The sequence below is a fragment of the Macrosteles quadrilineatus genome, unplaced genomic scaffold, assembly GCF_028750875.1.
Source record: "Macrosteles quadrilineatus isolate MER2022 unplaced genomic scaffold, UCM_ALF_1.0 Scaffold_7__1_contigs__length_78375512, whole genome shotgun sequence".
Classification (NCBI taxonomy): Eukaryota; Metazoa; Arthropoda; class Insecta; order Hemiptera; family Cicadellidae; genus Macrosteles; species Macrosteles quadrilineatus.
The window spans coordinates 66,211,811-66,224,882 of record NW_026542600.1 but is presented as its reverse complement, the minus strand read 5'-3'; the positions used below and the strand labels follow the sequence as shown (position 1 = coordinate 66,224,882).

Genomic DNA, 13,072 nt, shown 5'->3' with positions numbered 1-13,072 from the left:
TAGTTATGTCCTATCTCAATTAAAATTAAAGTCATATGTAACATATTTTGCCATTATTTAATTGTAATAATCTTCCATGATATCACAATTGGTAAATCGTGTTTATTGATGACGATAGGTTATACAAGCTTCTCGGCTCTAATCTGTTAAACACGGCCTATATTGTTCCTCTCAGATACAAGATGACAGAGGAGACTGTTTTAGTTGGGTCTTCATAGCTATACTGCTGAAAACTGAACCAAGTACAAGTCGTAATTGCCTTGATAGTTGATCTTGGTCAGTCACTCGCTGATCATTTTTTATTTTATTTTCATGCTTCAAAACAGCTATGGACCATTTACATTGAAGCAGTTCATGCACTTATAATTATTACTTGAATGGGTTTTTGATAATTGTGTCTTTTTCATGGTCAGAGATCGTCATCCATATAAAGAACCAGATGCTCACTATTGTCCTTGCTATGAGTGGGGAACACAGTAGTTCTGAACCACCAAGTACCTAATGTTTTGGTGGGCAACAAGTTGAGCTTGAATGACCAGATATTCCTAAAGCAGACAATTCTGTTAGCATGTCCAGCCAAACAAGACTCTTAATGTCTGCAGTCCAGTCCATGCTTTGTAACATAAGTATTGGTGATTATTGTGTTAAATAAATTTCTTGTTTGATTGATTTTTAAATCAGTACTTTCATTTTATAAGGTAAAATTGCTAGACTCATATCACCTTAACTGAACTGTTCCTGGTTTATTCATGTATGGCATGTTTAAAATGTGTTTACTAATGAAAGAAAGGAAAATACAGTATCATAACGGAAATTTCCAAATATAAAATTTTAATAAAAAAGTAAAAAAACACATAAAATACTATCTAATATTCTTGTTGAACCCTGTTGGAGTCATCATCAACTAGTAGCAGCAGTTTTCGTATGACAGCTCGAGCACGTTCTGCGATGTACGAGTCTACTTGGCCCAAGATAGTGATCAAGCTGAGAGCACGACCAAACCCCCGATTCAACTGAAAGAAAACAGATTTTATCCATTAGCTACAATATAGTAGGTACATATAACAGTCAAAATATTCCCGGGATGAATTTCTGTATACATTTAGTGCGATCGCCAGCGTGTAATTCGTCTTGCAGTAGTTGGTACGACTCATGAGGAGGGAATTTCGGAAGTGGGGGACTGGGGTATAGCTGACAAGCCGTAGTTCAGCACTAGTAAGCGCTTTTTGTGTACCTGCATTGAAAAATGGCATTTCATGAACAGTGTGCGAATATTAGGTTCTGTGTTTTAATTAAAGACCTACATAGTGAGACTCTTGAGTTGTTAATTCAAGCTAATGGAGAAGAAGCAATGAAGAAAAGTCAAGTTTATGAGTGGCACAAACGGTTTGTGAAGGCCGTGAAAACATTGAAAATGACCCTTGTAGTGGACATCCTTCAACAGCAGTCAATGACGTAAACATTGAGTGAGTACGACAAGTTGTGTGTGAAAATCGGAAATTAACAATCTATGAAATTTCATTTGAGGTACATTTATCTCATGGAAGTGTTCACACCATCCTTCATGATCATTTGAACATGCATCGAATTTGTTTGTGAATGGTTCCAAAAATGCTGTCTCCTGAGCACAAAGAACCTCAAATGATAATGGCTGGTGAATTTATTAATATAGCCGATGCATATCCAATTTTTTAAAAATTAAATTGTGACTGGTGACGAAACATGGTGTTATCTCTACGAACCCCGACCAAGTTTGTGCCACTCAGTTTGTGGTAGGTACACGACCAACGGTAACCGACGAAGTAGACTGGCAGGCACACGAAAAGCGCTTGAAAATGCTGCACTACGGCTCGTCAGCTATACCCCCACTGCTGATATTCCCTGCCCAAGAGTCCTACTAACTACTGCAAGGCGAATTTGCCACTGTTGATCGCGCTAAATGTATGCAAATTCATTCCGGGAACTTTTTGACTGTGTATACAATATAGTTTAGTTGTGTTGCCAGTGTAGAGAAAAAATACAGAAGAACTCTTATGCTGCCATATTTTTTAAAAAGCTGTTTAAAATCTGTGGGTATTTGTGTGTTTTAAATTGAAAAATATGAGGTTTTTTTTATCAAAATTCATTGTTAATACCGGTACAAATTAATTGCTGTTGTTTATAGCTTGTAGTAGTTGTAAAATTAAAACAGTAAAACATATCAGAATGCAACAATTAAACAACTCTGTTGGAAAAAGCAAGATGGTGCAACTCATAGTATACATAATACAATCCATTTAAAAAAAATACACTCCAGCATACCATAGTCCTCAGAATTATGTGCAGTTATTGCAGAATCTATATTGACTTATAGACCGATATAGCCATCATAATTAGACAACATATGTTTACAGTGCCACCTCACCATTGATCATTGCCTAGACTGACGTTCCGTTTGGAATGCCAATACAGTACTATTTTATAAATATCTTAAAAAGTGTTATGCTGGTTCAAGGACGTCAAATGATACCATTGATTTAGGATTTAAAAAAAAATACTACTATGTACCTAAGGAATATTAATATTAGAGATAGTTGCAGAAACTAGGGGTTGTATGCAGTGGACTGGACCACATTAAAGGACCATGGAACATGGCAGCATTCATATCTGGCAGTAGCAAGCATAATCTCTACAACAAACTACTATTCTAGCCAATCTCAACCTCATGTGATGATTTGACTCATGTATCATCCAATAAGGATATGAGGGAAAATCTAAGCCCCTGTCAAGTGTGAATTTATGGTGTTTGGTGATTAGGTATCTGTCTTTAATCTAGGGAGTCAAAAATAAAATAAAAAATTTATAAAATATAAAATAAAATATAAAATTTCAACGCCAGGTGACATATTTGAATGGAGGACGATGTTTGGACATAGAAAACTTACATAAGGGGTTGAAGGAGATTGGAAGTGGCTGAAACATTTGCTCAGTGTTTATAATGTTTTGCACATTGTAGGCCAACTGCTGTTGTTCATCAGTTTTATTTGAAGCCCTGATCAATGTTAAAGGTGGATTTCCTAGATGTTGAATACGGCTGCAGAATTGTGCATGTGGTGTGAGTTTTTAGTGCCTGCACTTTTCAGGGTGTAGCTCCTGCTGTGATTGGCAGCTAGCAAAGATCACAGTGTGGCTGAACGAGAGATTATAGAACTTCACTTAGATTAAGGAACGTCACTAAGACTACCAAGAACAACGGTAAACCCTATGAGTCCCAAACACGTTGATCTAAGAAAGGATTCCTCAACTTTAATGGAAAGCCCTCGTCGTCAAAATTTATAAAGCATTCTGCAAACTCCCTAAGCCACTAACACAATTTGTTTACGTCTGTACACTTTTCTCCATACACATCCATCACCTGGCAATGGATTTCAATACCTTTATCCGCAGAACACAATTTATGATTGGTAGTAGCTTCCCTCGCATCCCTCGCATCCCTCACATCTTTATCAGCTACTACGACGAGACTAATGGTTTGTTATAGAGGTAGAGATAAATTGAAATAGTTAGTAAGGAAAATAAGAACATGAACCGGTGTTAAACTGGCTTGCTTGACTGGAGTTTGTTGGAGACCTTAACTTACAGACAAGCAACAAACGCAGAGCTGCGAGTGATAGCTAACAATCCGTAAAGGTACTAAAACTATACCTCCAGTAATTCATAATGTATCAATTTCAGTAATTTATTAGTGCAAGAGGATTCGTGCTTGGAGCGATTCTACAAATTACAAATTGAGTTGGTAAAATATTGGAATATATATTTAGTTGTCCTTGTTTTTATCAAGTTTCAAGGCATTAGGCATTGATTTTCTAATAATAGAGAGATGTTCTCTGCTTATTCTCATTATAAGGTCAGGCATCAAATGTTTAAGGAAGGCTGGGAACTCCTGGAAGACAAGTACCACATTGGACGACCGCTCAAACTGATGCTCATGTGAATAAAGTGAAAAAAATTTTGATTCTGACAGGCGTCTAACCATCGTCCAAAGCAGTGAGAAGACCGGCCATTCAGTGGGAACCCGGAGCTGGTGCCAAAAGTCCTTGAGCAAGGAACAAAAACTGTCAAGGTGAAGATTTCTCAAGAAATTTGGGACTGCTTCCAGCAAGATCAAAATTTTCTGGACAACGTTATTTACCTGGGTGTTCCAGTATTGTGAAGAAAATGATCGAGTTGAGGGCAAGGGTCTTTGACGCAGATTTTCCGTTCAAACCCAACCGGATGGACCCCCCTCCACTGCTCTTTTAAGCCTACAGTGAACCAGTCCCGATACTTATTGAATGGACCCTGTATTGAAGTGTCAACAGATTAAAATAAAAACAAACCCAGAGGGATGATTAACAGCATATATTCACGAGTGTTGTATGTATGAATTAAAATTAATAATACACTCCAGTTGCTGCCAAGCGAGCTAGTTCAAATCAACACCATCGAGTTTATTACTTTCCTCAATACTATTCTAGCCAGTTCCCAACCCTATACAATGATCATTTTCCTGATGTGAAGGAAAATCTAAGCTCTACCTAGTTTGAATTGCATTCTGTAATTAGGTTTCTGTGAGAAGGTAGTCAACCCCTATTGAAATCTGTTGCTTGTTGAAACACACTTTCCATGTCTATGCTCTTTTCTCCACACCCATTCGTCAACTGGTGATGGACTTTATTAGGGGGTTGAAACATGAGACCACTGAAATGTAATACCAAAATTTGATTCACAGATTTTTTATAAAAATAATTATGGGATATTACGTTGAGACAAAATGTCTAATAGGGGTAGGGATCAACTATAATAGTAGTTAGGGAAGTAAGTCAGGGTTGAACTAGGTTGCTTGGTTGCAAAAGGAGTTTGTGTGAGACCCTCGCTTTATTGACTGTTATCTTACCTCAACCGGTGTGAGAGGCCTAGGTCTTGGCAGCTTGGGCAGTATAGGTGGAGGTGGAGGAGGTCGTGGTATCTTCGGTAGTCCGAGGATGCCGTCTGTAGCTCTGGGCACGATTGGACTCTTAGTCTGGTCTTCTGATAGCATATCCCCTAATGAAGCTATAATTTCCAGAACAGATAATTAGTAATTAATTTCCCATGGGCTCAGTTAATCTGCTGATAATAGTGTTACTCCTCAACAGAAGTTATTAATAAACTCAAAAAGTTTAATTAAATTTGCTAATAACTAATCTCTGCATTATCAGTTGTTAGGGAACCTTGATAGTCTAATTAATTTTCTCAAAGTCTGTACTCTCGATCATTTATCATATAAAAAACAGGAGTATGAATAAAATACTTGTTCAGAATGGTTTGCTAGTTCTTGTCAGCTGAATAAAGCCTGTTATTCGCCAGAGGAAGATCCCTCAGCTGATTTGAGTAGCAAGCAAATCAGATTTTATTATAACTCACTGACGGACAAATTTAGGTTTATTGAGACATTTACACAGTTTCAAGAGTTTCATGACAATCTAAAAACTAGCTAATATTTTCATTTAAATTGTGACTTGATAAAAGTTGGATTTCTTCATAACTTTTTGATTTCAAATTCAACCATTCCTTACTATTATACAATTATTGAGCATTCCCTATTGATACTCTTCGTTAAACCTTTTTCAAGTATTCTTAATTTATAAATCTTATAGTGTTACTGGGCCTCTCAAGAATCCAAAGTTGAACATTTAATTTAACACGTTCGCTGCTGCCCATCAAATGGCAGGCGTAGCTCCAGTGCGGCGCAGCCCGCAGCGTCGAACAAACCCGATTGCCGGGCTATTGGCTTTCATATTTCGGTATGACGAATATCAAATAACGTGTGGTGATGTCCTGTTTCATGACAAGAGTCGACGTAGTTTGCTAAACACCCACAGTAGATGCCATTATTTTACAATAAAACAAAATTAATATAGCACAAAATTACAGTTAACAAACGTAATGAGTGAGTCAAAATCCACCAGGTATAGTTTCGGAACGAGTAACGGTTATTACAAATGGATTGCACCACAAAACTGCCACTGTCATACATGAAGCACGGACAAAAATACTCCGACCTACACCGGAGTGCGGCTGCACTCAAACGGAATAAGTTTGGCGGGTGCACATTACCGCCCAGGCGGCGCGCCGCAGCGTGGCGGAGCGCGGAGCTACCGCCCGCAGCGAACGTGTTAAAAAAATTAAATTTCACTTAGTTGAATTTGAAACTCTGTACAAAAAAACAAAAACCGTTTACACCAAATAAAATTTTACCACTACCTTGATATGGTTATTTGTGGTTAGGGGGAATACTTTGACATAAGTTACCTTAGTAGCAACTGATACTGGCAGTTTGGAATCCCTGTATTTGATGAACTAACTAGCTTAGCTATAGGTGGAGGTCTAGCCTCCCTGAATTTAAAACATGTAGCTTTAAGAATAATCAATGTGTTGAATTTTAGTGGCACATCTATAAAGGTTTTATTAACTTAAGAGCCTGAAAAAGGTGTGTCTAGAATAGTGTTTTACAATGGTAAAGTTTTAAACTTTGCTTTGGGTGTCTTTACCTTTAACCCTTCTTCTTTTATTGAGAGTGTGTTCAAATTTAAATTAAAAATTTGTAAAAGCATTTAAAATACATAAGACATTTTAGAGGTGTGATTTTCAATGTGTATACCTTACATTATTGAAAAGTTTTTACATCAATGAGCGTAGCATAGCCATAGCCAAACAATAATGGAGCAAAATGTGTGGCTAATTACATTTGCAGTCGTAAAGAGACTGTGGAAAGTAGAGAAGATAGCGACATTGTCACGTTGTTAGACACGGTCTTGTGTTAGAAGATGCTATGGCTATGTGTTTCAACATCCCTAAAAACTTAGATCTGTAGTATCAAACCTGGTTGAGGCGGAGGGTTGTATGGTCGACTTGGTTGAGGCGGAGGGTTGTATGGCCGACGTGGTTGAGGGTTTAAGAAGTCATTTACAATCTGTCCAATCAAAGGCGAACCAATCACCACATGTACTGATGTGCAAATCTAAAACAAAGGAAATAAAACATTTAGGCCTATATTGCTTTTACTCAATTATCATTTCTACCTGAGTTCTCCTTACAATATCCCATTAATGCATTCCTTTTAGTGAATTTCCTATATAGGGAATAAGCTATTGCCGTTTTATGGTAAGACCTGTACCCATTTTTGTAACATTCACATAGGATTTACTAATTTATTTACTCCCCTTTTTCTTTACTTATTCAATTTTCAACACTACATAATAACTTTCATTAAATCATTTCAATGATTTTTAAAAACAAGATATCTCACTAAATATTTTACTTTTTACTAAATAAAGATACAAAAATATGGCAGTACAGCAACCAACGGTAGAAATCTACTATCTTAAAAAGAATAAGCTAATAATTAAATCAGCCAAAAGAGGTTCATTGCAGATTATGCAGTTTCCGGTAATACCTTATGAGAAATACAAGTAATTTAGAATGTAGGGAAGTACGGTACATGATGTGTTTCATGCTATTGTTTAATGATGTGTTTCTGTTTGTACTGTTAAGTCAAACACAACATATATTATTGAATTTGGCGTAAAACTACATTCAATTTATTTTATACCATGTGCTCTTTAACTTAAAAAATGTAACCATCCAAATTTCAGACCATCCAGATGGGGTACAGTCCCATTCATCCAAATAATTGGAGTTATTCAGAGGTATAAGTACAATTCAAGTTTCTTTAGACAATTATACAGTCTATGTTATAAAAGCATACAATTTGCCTTTCATATTACTTTTCCCAAAGAAACTAGTTGTTATAAATATACTATTTGATGGTTACATTACACTAGCTTCAAGTCAGTATAATAAATCAAATAAACCAAACCAATCAATTGTAAAATAGTCTCATTGTCCAAAAATCAAACAGTACTATTCTGTGATGTTAATTTTCTGAATATTAAAATACAGTATTCGTTTAAAGATTTTAAATATGATAATGATTGAAACTTATTGTAATAGACAGTTAGAATGGGTGTTATTCTTTATTCTTTACACTGTAAACAAAGCAACTCTTGTTTACCAAATCTCTTTCAAATTGAATGAAAACAAACAAAAATATAAAGCCAGCTTACCAAGACAGTCTGGATGAACATTTTGGACTGGAATAACACTATTCAGGTCACCTAGATTGCTGAGTGGCTAAACAAAACCCGCGAGGTTTTTGCTGACTTTTGTCACTTTGATTATTTATAAATTCCAGTGGAATGCTTAAACAATTCTTGCTTTTCAGTGAATTGCCTAGGCTGTTTGGAATGAAAAGCAACATAGGCTACTCATACTGAGAAATACAAGTGTTTATTGAACCTTTAACTTATAATTTTACTGACCTAAAATAGATTTAATAAAGTTGTTAATTACAAATGTGATACTCTAACAAAAGTAAATTCCATTGAGGCATATCACCTTAACTTTATTCTGAAAGTAAATCATTGTAATAATGATGTGTTAGTATTGAGTTACCAGTAATAGTTTCAGAAACGGCGGTTTTAAAAATAAAAGCTTATTTTTCAGGATATAAATTATTTTTTCGGGATATGTTAACATTGACTGTACCAATTTAAACTCCAAAAATTTGTAAACAATCATTTTAATTTATGAGGAGAGAAATGTGTACCGGTAGTATGTGAAATTCTAAGAGACAACACACAGCAATGGTTTGAAGTGTAACAAACCAACACACACCAATACAAGTATTTCTTCAACTCCATGTAACAAACTTTAGAGAATATTTCTCGAATAAATTATCAGATTAATTTCTCAGATAACATTATTCATTCGTAGTTTTAAATAGTGTTGATATTTTTTTTAGTATACAGAAAACTCATTCAAACTAATTTAATTGTTTAACCTAAGTCAACACTTACACAGTCAGTTACACTTGTTTAGTTGGTTCTTTAGATCCAAGATCAGTTTGAGCTAAAACCACACACACATTGCTCTTGAAATGATTCTGGAACCCCCCCAAAACGATTAATTCTTTTGTGACTTTTAAGACTTACCTAAATAAAAAAGTTACTCAAATATAACAAAAATGTGTATATAAAATATTTACTTCTCCTATCAAAGCACATGCACTTAATAAGACTATAGTAACACCAGACTAAAGAATGTTAAATAAACTACAGGTTCTCAAGAAATATTAATAAAATAATACACCAAAAAGGTATAAGTGGTTATTGTCAACTGTATAATTGAGTGCAACTTTTACACAGTTAAGAACTGACCAACCACGAGTGAACAACCTTATTGCTTGAGTAAAACCAAATCCCCCTTTAAGCCAACATATTCATATGTAATATGTTATACTGTTACCTGAGTTTCCAGATAGTATTATAATAAAGTTACCTTTTTATTTGGTAGTTGCTATTTGTTCTTGATTTTGTTGTTCACTGATGTACATTTCGCCTCATCGTTAGGCAAGGTGTTATTCCCTGGACCATCTGTTAATTGCATGATTGACTTTGCAGAATGCCACGGATTGGTTCCGGTCCAGGGAATTGCATACTTGCACTTTTTACCGAGCTTATCTGCACTTCTTTGCCATCTATGCCTACATGACCTGGAACCCAACCAAGATTTAAAGAGATGAGTGTTACAAGTTTGCAATGGGCGTTGAAACACTCCCAAACTATAGCTTTGAAATGACTTCAATTGAATAAAGAGCTCTAAAAGCCACCTAAGTCAGACAAAATTACTATCTTCTTGTCTTGGTAGTGTCTGGCTTAAAAGTGGTTGAGAAAACCTGCAACACCTAACTTTGCCTCTCAAAAAAGCAATTTTTTATTTAATCATTTTTGATTCAGAACAGCCAGTTTGGACATGTGTGGTATGCGAAAGCAGCCTTGAATGTCACCTGATACAAAAAAACTGGTCCGTACAGCTCAATTTGTTGTCCACCATGACACAAAGGTACTTAGATGACAATCTCTGTTTTGCTCAAAGCAAGCAACAGACCATGATCTGTTATCCAAAAATTTACAACCAGCATGACCTGGTCCATTTTCGGTTGACCTAGCTCAAATTTGCGTCAGCATTAAGGGCTACGTCATTAGTCTGAAGATAGCTACATACAGAGTTATTAAAAAGGAATGGTGCAAAACTTAATGGTTGGTACATCCGTTTCCGTGATTTCCGTGAACAGCTGATTGTTACACAAATAGAATGGGTGTGTTTATAAGTTTGATAAATCTTTTATGTGCTTCCAACCAACCAATGGCTTGAATCCCCCAAAAATCATAAAATCCCAACAAAAAAATCTGATGTCGCAAATTGTGACATCAAACCCCCCTGTGGGCACCCCTGCATTATTGAAGAAAAATACAATAGTTAAGTTTTCAGCCAAGATTACAATTAGTTATTCAACAGCAGAACTAGTACACAAAGTGGCACTCGAGAAACTTTCCAAGCTCACCTGGCTCGTGCCTAAACATTTCTCTTATGTGCAGCAAAGGAACTTTGCGTTCATGTTACACATTATATTTTTCCTACAGTTACTATAAAGCATATAAATAATTAGTCTTTCAAAGTATAAAATACCCCCGCCGCAGCAAACCTGCAGACTAAGCGAATTTCCATTTGCCTGATTGGGTTTACACTAAAATGTCTCCTTAAAAATATCAACATTTATTCCCTATTTAAATAGAATCAGTTTAACACATACTTAGGTTTGCTGCAACAGGGAGGGTAAAAGTGTTTTTTATGTAAAATGTTAGTAAGAAATAAAAACATTTTCCAAATTTGGGCAAAAAATGTTAATAAACAAGCAAACTACAACAGTTTACTTATTCTCCATAAGAATAACATGGGAATTTTAAATTTACAATTTTTTGGAATTTTCTCCGTAACCATTAGGTGCATTATAACACTTCAATATACTAAATTATTTGTTTTTTAAGCTCTACAAAATAGTTTGGAAAGAAATTGCAAAATTTTATGTTTTTTGAGTCAAAAGTGGGAAAAACCCATTTTTACCCCATAAAACCCCCCATAAACCCCCGTTCCCATGGTCCGATCATGCTGGTTCGCGAACTCGTTCGAATAAACGTAGGTTTACACGTTTGTACCAAATTTCATCAAAATCGGATCGTTTTTGCTCGAGTTATCGCGCTAACGGACACATATATAAATATATATATATATATAAATATATATATATATATATATAAATATATATATATATATATAAATATATATATATATATATATATATATATATATATATATATGAATTTGAACGGATGGTGTTTTTGGCCTCTAGGGACCTCAAAACGAAAAAAAAAATCGGTCCCGGGTCCAGGTCTTACCATGAGTACTACGGTAATAGCTTATTCCCTATATGGGAAATTCGCTAAAACATGTTTTAGATTCCAAACTCAGTTTCAACTCAAAAGCTGTGAAACGCTGCACCAGCTGAACATAGTCGTCATAGTATCTTAAGTCTTATTTTCAAGCTTAAGCGTACTACTTGCCTTATAAAAGCACACTTTTTGTGTTGTTTGGTTAGCATACTGGAGTGAGGCGATGGCGAAGTAAAATGAGTGTGCAAAAGTAAGTAAATGCAGCAATTAACTACTTTGCATGCTATAAGTTAATCAGTGCAAGATAGCCTGCTTTGTCAGGTAACTGTAGGAAAAAGTTATAGAGTCCTCATGGAGCAGGTCCGTGAAGTTGGCGTAACCATATTAGTGTATCCACTTTTGATCATACCAATCGTTAGTTCATCGTTAGTTCTCGATAGTTCCCAAATTTTTTCGTTAGTTCTAAAAAAATAAACAAGTTAAAGCCGATAAGTGGGTACGCTAACTTCACACTTCCGGGTTCTAGTGTGCACCGTTTTCTGATGAGAAATGTTTACATCTATATATCAATCTTTAGTTCTTCGTTGATTCTCGATAGTTCCCAAATTTTTTTGTTAGTTCTCAAAAAATAAAAAAGTTACGAGGCATACAAAGTGGGTAGGGGAGAGTTGTCTAAAATGGGGACGCTAGGTAATATGGGGACATTCCGGTACTGCTAAACTAGTGCTGCTATCAGCTGATCTTTGACGAACTATTGCGAACTAACCATTTCACTCTAATTTGTGCTAGTTACCGTTGATATACTGACTATAAGTTTCATGTTGCACACTTTTAAATATTTGACGATTTATTCTTTGGATTTTTGTTCGTGTCTCAACTGTGTTTTTACGTACCCAACATTGAGAGTTAAAAAAAGTAAGTGTTTGATCACTATCTTCAGTTATTAGACTACAATTTGTCGTTTCTTCTATCCAAAAATCTCAAAGTGGAGGCTAGGTACGCCATGTTTGTTTTATTAATACAGTGGCGGGTCAAACGGGGACGTACATGGTAGGAGAAAATGGGGACGTCCCCGTTTTATAAGAATGTCCCCATTTTGGACAGATTGTAGGATAATAACGTATACACATTAAACACTTTTGGCATGAACCAGTGTTTTACTAGTTTATACGTTTTATAAATTTCTAACTGATATGCTTAAGGATATAAATATGGTAAAGTTTAATTAAACAAACTTCAACTCCATAAATATGTTAAAATATCTATTAAGTTGAGAAATTCGTAGTTTTTATTTTCTATAACAATCTTTCTAACATGTTTAGTCACTTTAAGAGGTAATATGATGAGTTTGATGTGTTTTGTATTCAATAAAAATGCTTTTTCATTAAAAAAACTCAATTTTGCATGTGCTCTTATGGCGTCCCCATTTTACCGGAAAGGTCGTCTTAAACGGGGACAATGTATGCATTTAAAAAATATATAATTTTATTGTTATACCTAGGGAATAATTGATCAAAAGCTACCAGTTTCTGTCAACACATTAGTGTAGTCTTGTTCTGTCTAAATTTCAAAAGTTTAGCAATATTTGTAAGCGAAATATAATGTGGAAACCACTAGAGTCCCCATTTTAGCCGACCTTCCCCTACGCTAACTTCACAATCATACAATTTCCAGCGGGCACCGTTTTCTCACAATAAATGCCTATATCTATATATACCAAT

The 13,072-nt window shown here is 35.4% G+C and overlaps 1 protein-coding gene across 1 annotated transcript; it reads right to left on the bottom strand.

The window, feature by feature from the left end:
• Positions 1–814: 814 nt before the first annotated feature.
• LOC128998785 (protein VASP homolog) lies at positions 815–8,228 on the bottom strand. Its single transcript, XM_054425138.1, has 4 exons — positions 8,127–8,228; positions 6,883–7,021; positions 4,916–5,073; positions 815–1,013 (listed from the first exon to the last, which is right to left on the bottom strand). Exons 1-4 carry the CDS (start codon positions 8,145–8,147, stop codon positions 867–869), a joined length of 465 nt encoding a protein of 154 aa, XP_054281113.1. The 5' UTR covers positions 8,148–8,228; the 3' UTR covers positions 815–866.
• Between the last annotated feature and the right edge of the window lie 4,844 nt (positions 8,229–13,072).

Excerpts from the sequence above, each read along its gene's own strand:
- LOC128998785 (XM_054425138.1), bottom strand. The coding sequence starts at position 8,147 with ATGTTCATCCAGACTGTCTTG. Across the intron at positions 5,074-6,882 it reads CAACCCTCCGCCTCAACCAG|CTTCATTAGGGGATATGCTA; the intron begins GTTTGATACTAC and ends TGGAAATTATAG. Across the intron at positions 1,014-4,915 it reads GGCCTCTCACACCGGTTGAG|TTGAATCGGGGGTTTGGTCG; the intron begins GTAAGATAACAG and ends GTTTTCTTTCAG.